General features: G+C 40.2%; 1 protein-coding gene across 1 annotated transcript; it reads left to right on the top strand.

The window, feature by feature from the left end:
* The first annotated feature begins 3,460 nt into the window (after positions 1-3,460).
* Positions 3,461-15,071, top strand: flrt3 (fibronectin leucine rich transmembrane 3). The gene is made up of 3 exons (XM_044044719.1): positions 3,461-3,754; positions 8,865-9,564; positions 10,456-15,071. Exon 3 carries the CDS (start codon positions 10,498-10,500, stop codon positions 12,445-12,447), a length of 1,950 nt encoding a protein of 649 aa, XP_043900654.1. The 5' UTR covers positions 3,461-3,754; positions 8,865-9,564; positions 10,456-10,497; the 3' UTR covers positions 12,448-15,071.
* Positions 15,072-15,353: the final 282 nt, after the last annotated feature.

Here is a 15,353-nt window from a genome sequence, read left to right on the forward strand (position 1 = left end):
CTACAGAGTAGGAAACAACCTGTCTGTTGTCACAGTGAAATTGGCCAAACAGACTGAAGAGCACCTTTCCCATTTAACAAAAAGATGAAGAAGGCAACAGATTTTCCCTGGTCTTGAGATAACAGAAACCTAACACCGTTGTCCTCCAGTGGGGCTCTTTGTATGTCTGAGGGGGGTCAATCAGCAGCTGCTGACAGATGTGTCTGCAGTTGATTTAGGAGAGGAAGCCACACTGAGGTCAGACACAGGTTTTTCTTCTCTATTTCTCTGGAGGTAAGACAAGGATCAAGTCAGGATGTCCGAGTCTGACCTTTTCTCACCTTGCAGACTTTGGCACACAACACCTGGACTAATATGATAAGATAGTCAAGCTCATTAACCAACTAACAAAACATTAAACCTATGCAAACTTATTTCAGAAAATAAATGTTACTTCTTACTGATTTGTCTCAAATAAACAGCAGAAAGACAGACACTGCAGTTCTCTAAGCTTCCCATTGCATTCTGAACAAAAGTGAGAGGTACTCCAGCTGGAAAGCAAACAAATCTGAAAAACTCCACTGGAGGTCTAAGCAGTTTTGGCAGATGCGGCAGGCTTAAGCGCCTGTTCAATTAAGCACTCCAGTTAAGATGACAATCATGGTTTAACAATGCGGTGGAGTTGGACCACATTCTGTCCTGGCAAACTAACAGGACATGAGATGTCAGCTGTGGTCAAATACTTAGACAGTCACTCCACTGTAGTGCCCACCACTCTAATGAGACCATAACAACTGCTAGAGTAAAGGTCCACATCAGCTCATGAGCAGACAACAACAACAGGACAGAGTATAACAAGAGATATGGAGAATGAATACATTTTTTTCCCAATAATTTGTGTTATTGTTTGCATGTCAGGGGGTTACACGCATGAGTAAGCATGCTAAATTATAGCTATCAGTTTACGTTAACGGGTGCCATTTGGAGTATATTACAAAGACTGCCTTGTCCATTCACTTATTTTCAGAGTGAAATATTGTCTCTAATGCCATATTGTTTACTGGCACAATTTGTTTTGCCTTTTTTAATTTTCAACACTCATTGCAGTAGAGCTGCTCTCTCTTACCCAACAGAAAACATGATGATGTGGCGGTAGATAACTATCCTCAGTGAAGGCAGACTTAACTGTATAATGGGTTGCCAGCTCGAATCACGATGGTGCATGGGCTGGGGTACCTCTGGGCAAGGTACCCAATCCCTATTGCTCCCCATTGATTGGGTTAATTTGACATTCTAAATTGACCCCAGCAATGCACATCTAGTGTATTCCTAGTGCTGGTTGTAAGCCCAGATAAATGGGAGGGCTGTGTCAGGAAAGGCATCTGGCACAAAAATAATTAAATTAAATTAAATTAAATTCCCTGCCAAATCAAATATGCGGATTACAGAAAAAGCAGGTGATCCTCTGTGGTGACAATTAGAGAGAAAAAAGCCTAAATAAATAAATACCGCCAAATATTCAAATAGAATTTTTGCTCAAAATGTCCATCCCAACAGACATTAGAAATGATGCAGAGTCGAGGAGACATTAGAATAATATTTTTTGACTAAATCTGGACTTTACAAAAATATATGTAACATGTTAGTCTGATTGAAATTGTACTTAATCGCATTTCTCACAGTTGGACAAACACAACCAGATAATATGATTGGAGTTGAGCTACTACTGCATGTGTACACTCTGCTGTACAATGTACAATGTACTGTATGCACTATCATATACTGCATATTTCCCTTACTGGCTCCCACGGTAAATACTTTGAAATACTTTTTTTCATATCCTTCTAATTTATCGAAGGTATTGGTACACTGTTTTGTTGTTGTTTCTTCTTTTATTCTTTTATCTCTTCACTTGCACTACTAGAGCTGTCCTTTAATCTCGTTGTACACTGTATAATGACAATAAAGGTGATTCTGATTCTCAGTTGGTCCAGAGTCAGACTCAAGCTGGCCTAGCCACCGCGTGTGCTCTCACCCCTGGCTTAAACACAGAAATAATGGAAAAAGACAGTGGAAAAGTGTGTTTATATGCATTTTAGTTGGACTACAACAATAATTTGGCTTTCATGTCATGTAAACATGTTAGTCCGACTAAAACTCAGAAAGGTGCTCAACATGCTAACAACTAGCCGCATGCTAAACCTAAAACCACCTAATACAAACAAGTTCAAAGGGAGCATTTTGCCCCATGGCAGAGCAGAGGCAAACACAATTGATTCACTGAATTAATTCCCCACTACTGCTTTTACACTGGCACAGGGGCGAACTACAACTAAACCTTGACTTTGATGTGCATGGAAACACACTGATGGTTGGCTGGGGTCAGCTCTGCTGTACAACTAACAGTGTGACTCACTGCTGCTTTGGGCCAAGAGGGGAGCAAATCCACCCCCTCATTTACAGACATGAAAACAAGAGGAATAGGAGGGGAAAAGTCCATTCAATTCAGACACATCACAGTCATTATGTTTATATGATGTTAAAAATGTATAATTACAGTGTTAGACTAATACCAGACTTTTGAAATACAAGTTAACATGATAGTATGACTCAAATTGTACTCAGACTAACACAAATAATGAGATTCGGAATCTAATTACCACTGCATGTATGCATTCAGTCGGACTTAATCTGGCCTGGGCACTTATCCAAACTTAAAATATTGACTTCTGAAAACATGTAAATAAATGCCATGACTTCATTTCAGAAAATATGTTCCCTATGAGGCCACACGGTTGGTGTAGTGGTTAGCAAGGGCCAGCCGCCGATAGCTGTTCTCCCTGTGTGTGAGTGGGACGGGCTGGCGAACTGTCCAGGGTGTACCCCGTCTATTGCTCTATGTCAGGATAAAGCGGTAGAAAATGGATGGATGTATCTTATGAACCATGATTGAGAAAACAGTTAGGTACTTTTCTTTAGAAAAACAAACAAATGAAATTGCTTTGGTGTTTCTCCGTGTCAAAAGCAACTCAATATATTCTGCTTCAATAACAACAGAAATAACTGACAACTCATGAAGTTATAAAGTCCATAATGCTTGTTACAATTGATCAAATGTATGCAAATAATGATTGGTCAAAACCGCAATCCCTCCGTTACAAACATGAGAAGTGAAAGGTTTCCGTGTATCTTCTTCTCACCAGTACAAACACTTTTTCCCTCCAATTCTGCCAGTGAGCATTGCTTTCCAATCATTCCCTCCTCCCAAGTGCTCACATATGACAAGGGTGTGAGAACTCCACTCCCCCTAGTGTATCCAGTCAACACTGCATCTTCACCGTGCATCTCCCAAACACACACAGAGAGAAGAGAGAGAGAGGAGAGAGAGAGAGAGAGAGAGAGAGGAGAGAGAGAGACTCCTCCTCCTCCAGATGACATCAGTGCTCTATTGAAGCAAAGCTAGGCACAAACACAACTCAACATTTGTATTGAGATCCACCCGTGCATCTCTGTCCCTGCGCAGCCTTCAGATTGTGAGTGCGTGAGTGTGTGTGTGTGTGAGGGGGCCCCAGCACACACAGCAGTGCTGCTACACATAAACTCTAAATAGCTCCAGCCTTCACTGAGTAAGAGAGTGAGTGAGAGAGAGGAGCTTTTTTGGATCTTATTTTACTACTCATAGCCTGGACTGGATTATCACGTTTTTACCCCTCCGCTGTGAACCCCCACTTTAAGAGGATACCTGTTACTTTCCTTATTTTGATTGGTTATTGAGGTAAGTGTTTTTGTTTTGTTTTGTTTTTTAGCAGGGACAGTCCTGCTGGGAATGCGTCCTTTCCATCTTCTTTATGGACATATTCTCTTTGGCGGAAAGGATTTTAAGTCGTGGATTACTCGTGAGCTCAAATCTAACCAGTAACAACAATTTCCCCCCTCATTTATTTTATTTCTTTTTTTAACTGAATCCAGAGGGAAAATATTGGATTTTTTTTAGAGGTGGTTTTCTCCCAGCCTAAGAGACGGTTTACGTAACAATAATTAAATCAAAAACACAAATGCGCGTTTCTTTCAAATGACTAGATGAAACTCTTCCTTGAGTTCGTTTCTGCAGAAAAAAAAAATCCGACTTTGAGACACTTCGTCTGTCCCGTCATCACAAGCTCCTCTCATGTCTTGCTCCTTCGATCCTGCGACACGTCTCGCACTGCTTGTGAAACCATTAACAGCAGATATGTCCCCTTTCTCACGTGTTTCCACTCTCTGAAGCTCCTGTTGCGACGCGCAAAAATGCTTCACACACGCAGGCATATCCCCCCGCACTCGAAAAAAAAATGCGTAAACCACTCGGAGAACAACAGCGACGTCTAAAACCTCTCCGCTTCTTAATTAACGCAGCTTCTAATTTCCCTGGAAAGGCCCTGGGAAAATAAAAAGTGTTAAATGCGCAAACTTGATAGGCTTAAAGGACAGTGTGATTTAGACGTGCTGTCGCAGCCAGAGAGGACTCCCCGTCGTGCGGCTGAAATTGCAGCACAGATCCCGCGGAGTTGGACATGAAGGGGCAGCTGGAGAAACTCAGCTCAAAGCATCCCCGGCGTCAGCGCCCGAACGAGACCAGGCAGCTCCTGTTCATGTCCTATTACACTGAAATCTACTGTGTCGAACTGTCGAACTGCACCAAACACATTCAGACACGGAGCATCACAGCCTACATCGCTAAAGCTGTATGTGCTGTCGCGGTGCAGCCACTAATGTCCTCTGACAATGCACAGAATAAAACCCAATTCAAGTTTGATTACGCACAAGAAGCACGCTGCAGACTGACCGTCATTACAGCAGCGCCTCCAAGCAAACAGCTGACATTTGCAGTTATGACTGGTATAAATGTCCAAATAATAAAGATAAATAAATAATAATAATAATAATAAAAATAAATAGTAACATATTATAGTGATATACCTTCTGCTCAAATGACCATCAGCAAAATCTCCACCCAATTTAACAGCTATAATGGTAATGAAATATAGCCCTCTGCTCGTTTCAATTCTGATATGCTTTTAGATCACAAAGTAGGGGCTTTCAATTCTCACTGTTTTTAAGCTGCGTGTCTTATTGGCAATAGTGTGGCAGGGACAGTTGGTAATCCAATTTAACATGGCCTTTTTAACATGCCATGACATCATAAGGTCACCTAGACTTCAAACAAAGAGAGACAAACAAAGACATACTGTATATATATCAAATAAAAGCTACAGCCTGATGTCAGTACATCCCTAGTGCTTGCAAAGATGACCAGAGACATTGTACTTTATGATGGTAATGCTGTTAACTTTATAAGAGACACAAAAAATAAATAGCCTTTTAAAACATGACATGCAGACAGACCTAATTGTCTTCACTGATGAGTGCCTGAGGCAAAAGTCCCCAGTCAATTGCTTTCACAGGGAATTCACACTGCATATTAACAACTAACCAGGTCACTACAGACAGAATGTTCCATGAGCAAAAACCCTTAAGTAAAATACACCAACGGCATGTTAGGAAAAATGTATTGTAATGACATTCAAAACATAGTATTAACAGTCAAATAATAAGACATTGATAACTTTCAAGACACTTTTCAGACAGTGTACTAAGAGAGAAGGCCTGATTCACCATCATTTATTATTTATTTAACCACAGTCCACAAGCACCTTTTTGGGTCTTATGTTTGATTTTTGTTAGTTGGATAGTTTCATGAAAGTAAACAGCATAAACATGGCCGCAAAGCACAAACACTGCAAGAAAAATAAACCTTTGCAAACAATATGACTCAGGAAAAACTAGTGCCTACCACCCCCATGTGGGGAAAAAACCACTGCAGCTGCAGCAGATCTATCCTTTCACCCTGTTGTTACAAAAGGAGAGACCCCCGTCTGTCCTGGGCCTCTCTCTGTTCTTAATGGGTCAGCAAAAGTATCATCTGTTCAGCCCATCTAAAGGCAACACCAGGAGGCAACAAATCTGTGAAACGAGCAGAGATTGTTTTTATTATAATGTGTCGTGTCCCATGTGATGTTAGATCCGAGCAGGAATGTTGCGTTGTATCTCAGCTCCACAGCAGGCCACTGCCCAACACTCTCAAATACAACTTAATGAATAACCGACACAGGTTTTTGTTCCACGCAAATATGATGAAAAATCATCAAATGTAAAAGGGGACGATCATGAAACACAGAAATCAATGCACACTTAATTGCAAGAGCATAGTAACTGAAAACATATTATCTTTTCTAGTCTTTTTTCAGTGTTTTTTTTTAAATCAACAAACTTGCCAAGTGATGAGAAAAAAATGCTCAGTCCAAAATAAAAAAAACATATCCACAATAACCATATTTCATCCAATAAAATTATAAATCAAAGGTATTTTTAAAGGAATAATCAACATCAGATACAAACAACACTGATTTCCCAATGGAGAGCTTTACTGTGGTTCAAAATTAATTTCAGGGATCATGAATAATTTAGCAGTCAGCCATTACTACTTCTACAGCTCTTTCCCCACTAAATGCAGTCCGTGTAATATTATCCTGTATTTCACAGAACTACAAGTTATATTCCATAATACTTTTGACGGACATGGAATTGTTAACATTAGATTTGTTTTTCACAAAGTCTTTCTTGTGGAGTTTATGATTTAGGGGTACAAAGTCTTATGCTATGTTATTGCAGACTAATGTGCATTTATGTGTGTTGAGCCTACAATGGCTATCAGTGTCCAGCTTTGTGTGAGCCTCCCACACTTTTCACTGAAAGATAACTGGCGGCCCACACACACACACACAGTTTTCCAGGATGCTCAATTTAACTTTGCCAGTTTAGATTAAATTAAGCAGAACCCATTTTGCAATGCTTATGTCTGGCTGGTGGACCTCATTAGAACAACAAACGTAAAAAAACATGTAAGTTATCCCCGACTGTTGGCAAAATGATTGCGTGTATGTTAACATAGCATAGTAGTATGTGTGTGTGAAAATTTAATTGTATCAATGTCTATTATCATAATAAAGAAGTCTTACAAAATAAACAGAGTAAATTAGATATTGTTTTAATATACCTGATGAAAATAATAAATATTATTATTAATACCCAAACCACCTCTGTTGAGGCTACAAAGTTCACACATGCTCATTTGTAGCAAACAGAGAGGGGCCACTCTACTGAAATCCGATGAGTGTGGAAAAAGAAAAAGGGGTAAAATAGCAAAGCATTGAGGCCTGACTATGCTGCGCATATAGTGGGCATGATGTGCTTTGATCAAATGAGACTTCTGATAAATCACCCACAATAAAACACCACAACACACTAAGCCCCATCACACAGTATGTGATGCTTTAGTTCTTTGTAACTACATTTAAATCATTAAATTGAATCAATTTAATCATCAAATGAATGCCCATCTCCTTTGTCCTTTCTTCTGCCAAAACAAAATTGTTCAGAAGGTAGGAGATGTGGAAACAATGTTGACTTTATGTAGCTATTCATAGAGTCTTTTGCCGTCACACAAGCCAAAAATATAATCAGTATGAGTGCAGATTCTTTTTTCCGAGACAAGATAGAAATGAAGACACAATTGCTCTTTTTAAATATACTGTTAAGAATTCAAACTCTGAAGTCAAGGCTACATAACAATTTTCACAGGAAGGAGAACTTTCTAAAACGAGGTGAAAAAGGTTTTAAAATTCAAACAGCTTTACTAAGTGCAGCATTAAAAGTTCATTCCAAAGGATAGATAGTAGATATCCTTCCATCATCATGCCATTTTATAAAACTCAATTACTGAAATTCATCCTCTTTCTCTTGTCAGACTCCTGGATTTCAGAAGTTGTTAGGTCACATCTGGTGCTTTTCCCCAGACTCTAATCTACTACTAATGTAATACTGGACTGAGAGCTCATGTTTAGATGGAACGCAAGGAAAGGGGGGGCATCATTATTAGACAGCATCTTAGGAGTTGTAATCAAGTTAGAAACCTCTCAATTCTTCCATCTTCTCCTTGTCATGGGGTACAAGTGTTAAATGGCAGTGCCCTTTGTTCCTAAATTACCTTTTCATGTTTTACAGCACTCAGCAGCCGCCTGCAGGTCTCACGGATGGCTACATGTATATATACACACACACAGAGCTATTGTGTTGTGAGAGGAAAATTACATTTACTTTGCCATATAGGAAATTCTATTTTTCCAAAGAGAAACAACATTCTCAGATTGTAAACAAGATACATTTAAGGGGTCCTCGAAAGGAGTTTGGAGTGACAGCAATGTGTACAACACTTAAAATGAGCTTTTCGTGTCACTGGTGCTTTTAAACAATGTGACTAATTCAGTAATCACTGACTGAATTCTGGACTGGGTGTTTTTTAAACTAGCCGAGAACACATTTTTTTAATCACAGGACTTGTAAAACACCCAAAAAGGTCAACCTTCACATGAACAGGACTTAGAAAAGCACAGGGGCTCCACCCTCAGCCATTGTGTTGGGATGTAGATCACTGTTGTCTTTCGTATGCATAGACATTCTTTCTTGTGCCGAGATAGAAAAGAAACATGGTCTGTAAGAGTAACGGGCTGCAATAGGTCAACAAGCTAAAGCAGGGATCAGGAACATACGTATATTTTCTTGATGTTTTCTACAAAAATCATTGACTAAATTGTGTTCACATACAATGTTCAGGTGTGCTTACAATATGTTCCCCAAAAGATTAAAACCAAAATAATAAAATTAAATCGTACACCAGCATTTTACTGCTTTTGGTAATCACATACATGTAAAAGAAATATCATTGTGTCATATCATGATGAGAGAATTGGACACTAAATATTTTTGTCTTTGCTAATTTTTTTCAGAACGCAGTTCCAGGGGTGTGAAGGGCACAGTTTGAGTCCAGCTGCAGATGTGTACAGGAGGTTGGGCACAGAAGGATCAGCACCTTTCCCTGAAGACAAGAGTTATCTGCCTCAGGAAAAGAGACCAAAGGCCTGGATTAATGTGTATACAGGCTCGACAAGGGAGCAGAGAATTCTGGGTTACCTGTAGACCTGGAGTACACAAGTGAAGAAGCCTGGATTGAGCCTGTGGCACAGGGGATTGGCATGGCTCAGACCAGCTTTATGTCAACTCATCATGCCTGTCAGGCCTGATTCCAGAAAGGAGCCATTGCTACAGCTCACTCCGCCCTGCACACGGATCACTATACAACATCCAAAAAACCTAATCTGCAGTTATGGCTGTTGAGGTTGACCATTTCCACACCCATTAGGATTTTTTTAATATTACCTGAGAGGGCCTGCATTGTCAGGGAGTGGGGATGCTTTTTCTACAGGCTTATCTGCCATGGTAAAGGCATTGAAAGCATGAGCCTCTGACAACACAGAGGAGGTCATTGTCCAAATAAGGATCAGCTCAGCAAACACTGACCAGGTCAGGATATCACAAGAAACCCCTTGGACAAACTTTTCCTTTCAGAAAGGATAAGAGCAAATTCAAGAGGAAATCCTGATTGGATTTTTGGAAGCTGGAAAGGATTTAACACATCGCACATAACAGGTATGACATATATGGATACGTCTTTTCTATTTACTGACCTTACAACAATTTTTAATGAGACATTTAGAAGCAGAGGTAATGGCAGAAATGCCAAATTGAATCAACACATTAGTATTTGCCTAATTAAAAAGGGAATTACACACTGATAGCAAAAGAAAGAACAGCAAACACCATGGTGATGGTGGCACCATCAGCTCTGCACTAGTTTTTTTGAAGGCTGACTGCTATAACTGAATGAATGATGAAAATCAACGTTTTGTTATTCTATCTTGTATGCTAAAGATTTTAATTGAAAATCATATCAAAATAGATTTAGATTTGTTCTCTAACATGTGAAAGACCATTAAAAACAAAGCATTTTTAAGGCAAAAAGTATGGGTAAAGACTTGAGAGAATGCTGCCTTCACAAAAGCACATCCACAAAGCCCGACTTTGTCCACCCTTGTGGTCTATAGGGATGAAAGGCAGCCTTGAGATACAGAAACATGTAAAACAACTGTGGATTGCGATAACATTTCACAAGTCAGAGCCAAAAAGCACAGAGAATCAATTCACAAAGCTCCAAAGTTGGAAAATGTCTTATCAAAAAGAGAACAACAAAGCCGTTCTTTTTGTAGTGCAGGTTAGATTTTTAACTTCTAATCCACAGTAATCTATATTCCACTAGATGATGTAAAGCCATCTCTGAAGCAACTACCATATCTTAGAAAAAGTTGCACTGCATTTTCAGTCTGGATCACTTAGTTTCAACATAATAGGTATTCTTTCAGAAGTTATTTAATCCAGAAAATGCTACAGGCCACATTTCAAACACCCGGCAATTATAAGAACAGGAATTTGACTCTGCTTTATAGGCCCTGCCTTAAATGTACCCTTGTGTCTTCTCCCCAGGGGCTCTTGAGTTATTAGACTGCCAGGCGACACAGCTTCAAGATGGTGCGTCAATGCAAGACCTTTCTACTATTCCTCATCAGGGTCGGGCTGCTGCTGGGTCTTTCTAACCCACTGGTGACTTCTGAATCATGTCCCTCGGCCTGTCGCTGCGATGGGACCTTCATCTACTGCAATGACCGTGGCCTGACTTCCATCCCTAAAGGTATACCACAGGATGCTACCGTGCTCTTTCTGCAAAACAATCGAATCAAGAGTTCGGGCATACCAGCAGAGCTACAGCGGCTTACAAATGTGGAGAAGATCTACCTTTACTGCAATAATCTTGATGAGTTTCCCAATAACCTTCCACTTGGGTTAAAAGAGCTCCACCTTCAAGAGAACAACGTTCGGATGATTACCCATTCCTCTTTAGCCCAAATTCCCTACATTGAGGAGCTGCACCTGGATGATAACTCAGTATCCGCTGTCAGCATAGAAGAGGGGGCCTTCAGGGACAGTAATCACCTCAGACTTCTTTTCCTCTCCAGAAACCATCTAAGTGCAATCCCTTCAGGCCTACCCATGAGCATTGAGGAGTTGCGTTTTGATGACAACCGCATCTCTTCCATCTCAGAACAGTCACTGCAAGATCTTATCAACTTGAAGCGACTAATCCTGGATGGTAACCTGCTCAACAACCGTGGGATTGGGGAGATGGCTTTCATCAACCTGATCAACCTGACTGAGCTCTCTCTAGTGAGGAACTCACTGACATCACCGCCAGCCAACCTGCCGGGTACCAGTTTGGAGAAGCTGCATCTACAAGATAATCATATTAATCGGGTCCCACCAGGGGCTTTTGCCTTCCTGAGGCAGTTGTATCGTCTGGATCTGTCTGGTAACAACCTGAGTAGCCTCCCACAGGGTGTGTTTGAAGATCTGGACAATCTTACACAGCTCCTGCTACGCAACAACCCATGGCAATGCACTTGCAGGATGAAATGGGTCCGTGATTGGTTGCGACTGTTACCATCTAGGGTTAATGTGCGTGGTTTCATGTGCCAGGGCCCTGATAAAGTAAAAGGCATGGCCATTAAAGACCTAACTACAGACATGTTTGACTGCACAGATCCAGATTACATCCCGTTGTATGAGACGAGCACAGTTTCCAACACTGTACGCCCCTCGCAGCCCCAGTGGCCATCATTTGTGACTAAAAGACCTGTAGTAAAAGGGCCTGATATCAATAAGAATTACCATAGCACGACCACGTCTTCTGGAAGAAAGATCATCACCATCAGTGTAAAAGCAAGTACTGCAGATACAATACACATATCATGGAGAGTGTCTCAGCCCATGACTGCCCTACGGCTTAGCTGGCTAAAGCTGGGACATAGCCCTGCCTTTGGCTCCATCACTGAGACCATTGTGCAGGGGGACAGGAAGGAGTACCTGCTCAATGCTTTGGAACCAGAGTCTTCCTATAGGATATGCATGGTTCCCATGGAGACTAGCAACATTTACCTGTCAGATGAGACCCCTGTTTGCATAGAGACAGAGACTGGTTCTCACAAATCATACAACCCAACCACAACTTTAAACCGGGAGCAGGAGAAAGAGCCTTACAAAAATTCCAGTCTACCTTTGGCTGCTATTATTGGAGGGGCTGTGGCTCTTTTGGCAATAATCATGTTGGCACTGGTGTGCTGGTATGTGCACAGGAACGGATCACTTTTTTCCAGAAACTGCACCTACAACAAGGGCCGTCGGAGAAAGGATGACTATGCTGAGGCTGGCACAAAGAAGGACAACTCCATCCTAGAAATCCGGGAGACTTCTTTTCAAATGATACCAATAAATCACCTGCCTGTGTCCAAGGAAGAATTTGTGATACACACAATTTTTCCACCCAATGGCCTGAGTTTATACAAAAGTCCACACAGCGAGAACAGTATTAATAGGAGCTACAGAGACAGTGGAATACCAGATTCAGATCATTCCCATTCATGATATTGCGCATGGACATTCATGGCGCGTGCGTGACTTAGAGTGGCAAGACTTTAACAAAACACTGGATGTATAAGACTAAAGAAGCAATGTTCTGTACATTTGCCACATAATTTATATTTAAGGACATTTTATGAAGATGGAGAACGTTCCAGTTGCAGGCCATTATTGAACCATCAGTGGGTATGGTAACTAACTGCAATTCTATATTTTAGGGATTTGTAGTAATTTGTACTGTATTTCCTTTGCTTAAGGTTATCAACCTACTAAAAGAAACTATGTGTTCTACTGAGATATGATGACTTGTCAACTGTGAAAGTGGGTTTTCATTGCTGTGTTGAACAATCAGACTTTAGAAAACCTTATAGTATAAGCACAGGTCATTATTTTAACTTTGTGGCTGTCTGAAAAACAAAAAGGCAAAAAAATTATATGAAGTAAACTAAGGCACAGCTGATCAACTAATTTGCAAAGACGACATGTTGCCCTCAAGAAAAATGAGCACTCAGTAGCTGTCTACAAACTATGGACTAAGAGGCTTGCTCAAATATTCACCTGGTAATAATTGCAACAAAGTAAAGATGGGGTGCCATGCTTTATTTCTCAGTTTTGTTTAGTGTGTTTTTTATGTGTGTTTGCAAGACGAAACACAACAAAGCAAACCAGAGTGGGTTACAGTTCCAGTGTTTCCAATAGGATTGTAGGCCACAGCACAGGGCAGATAAAGCACACCAACGTTATGGAGTATTTTGCTCCTCAAAACAAGTAGAATGGACAGGCTGACATAGAGGACCCCCCACTAGCTCTATTTGTACAAGCCGACAATGGCCGAATGACAATGGCAGCATTCTTTAGTACCATGTACCATACGTCACTCTGGTCACCCGGCCAAAAAGAAAGAACATGTTGGCTTAGATTAGAATTACCACAATGTCAGAAACTCCTTGTTATGAGTGTTGTTTTTTTATTATTATTTTTCAAATGAACACACTTTTATGTTGCCACAGTTTGAAGTTAACTGTTCTTTACAAATGAAAACCAAAGTGCATTGTATGCCCTTTGGCCAGTCTTGTATGTGCCTTGATCCAATGCTTATTGTATTTAGCTTTTTAAGAAACCAGTGACTTTTTTTCATACACACTTGAATATGAAAAATATTGGTCATATTACAAAATAAAGTGGACAAAAATAACGTTGTTTTTTTACCTTGAGTACAACAAAGCCCATACAAAACTATGATATTGTTCCAAGTATGGTCCCATCGTGCTTTTACTGTGATTGCCTCACTTATTTTTGCTTCCAAATGTAAGCTGTCCTGGAGTAAAAGAGAGGGCTACAGGCAACCAGTTTTATTCATTCATATCTCAAATTGCTATCTAGACACACAATTGAAAAAATGCTTGAAGGTGCAAACATAACCCTATACTGCATTTTTATCCATCATACAGATCTGAACTCTGAGGCCTAAACTCATAGCCTTAAAAACCACATCTCCCATTCCAAGACACAGTAAACCTTTTAATAATACACAGATACTGTTCTTGAAACCTAGTTTTCCTCTAATGGCAGTCAGCACACCAACACATCTGCTTCAGGCTGCTGTTGTGTGTTTGTGTGGTGGAGCCATGTGTGACTTATCTGACTGGCCAGAGAGAAATATAACAGAGGAGCGGAAATAGGGCTATGGAGAAATGAGACTCTTGGGTTTGATGAACCTCCCGGGCACCAGGGCAGCAGAAAACTAATGACAAGCCACCATATGGACGATGGGACAGGTGGACCCTGTTGGTGATGCCCGTCCCTGCAGAGGACAGAGTATATATACACTGCTCGGGGCTCCAGGCAGCACACTTAATGACATGGTTGCAGCTCACCCAGGCAAAGGGCCCACAAGAAGGTACACATGCAAAAGCAGAAAAATTGCCTTTTACCCCATTTTCCATGTGCATCCAAAAGAATATTTTGTGGAGGTCATCATAATGTTAATGCATTTCAGATGGTAATGTGTAGACTAGCTGTACAAGCTAACACGAAAGCACATAAGTACTCTGGAGGTATCGTGAAAAATACTGCATACCCACTTTCACACACCCACACAATCTTAACACAGTGAAAGCATTAATTACAGTAAGGGAAGCCGCTAAAAGCTGCACAAGTGCACCCAAACCTTAAGTATACACTAACCATGCTCTGTACACTAAAAATATATATCACATTAACTTGGATTAAAGTAAACAGTGGGTCTAATTTTAGAATTCAGAATAGCAATATTTTCCATTTGGACATTATAAACAGATTTTGTTCCTAACTGAAGAGTCTTGGCAGCCTCTTATTTTATTAAAAATGAATGTAAAATATTAAAAACCGCAAACTACAAGATATTTTTTTTTCTTTTATTGCACTGAAGTTAGCAAAGCAATCATTAATAACCCTTTTAACGGAAAGCTGTCTTCAGATACATAAAGATTACAAAATGATCTGTTTTCAGATAAATTATAAATAAAAGGAGTTGTACAGCTTCAATATCAACTTTACTGGCCTCGATTTTACTGGCATCATTAAAAAGGTCTATTACATAAACCTCCTTCTGATAGCAGAGGGGCTTAACAAATTGTATACACATAATACAGTATATATATATTTGTAGGGTATACAAGTGTATAATTTGTGTGTGTGTGTTAGTAAAAAACTATCAAGTCATTCCACACATTTTTATATCAATGAGAGTTACCTTTTTTGTTTTAGCTAGGACAATATTTTTGTTATGCATTATTGGTGAGGTTTGGGGATAAAGCAATTTATATTTAAACCTTGTATAGGTCTGCAGTGACTGAAGTAGGACTTTAAAATCCCAGAATGAGCAAGCTGCTCTTACATATTCTCTCACCTGTGTGATTAATTAGAGTCTA

This window comes from Solea senegalensis, linkage group LG14 (genome assembly GCF_019176455.1).
Source record: "Solea senegalensis isolate Sse05_10M linkage group LG14, IFAPA_SoseM_1, whole genome shotgun sequence".
Taxonomy (NCBI): Eukaryota; Metazoa; Chordata; class Actinopteri; order Pleuronectiformes; family Soleidae; genus Solea; species Solea senegalensis.

Excerpts from the sequence above, each read along its gene's own strand:
- flrt3 (XM_044044719.1), top strand. The coding sequence starts at position 10,498 with ATGGTGCGTCAATGCAAGACCTTTCTACTATTCCTCATCAGGGTCGGG.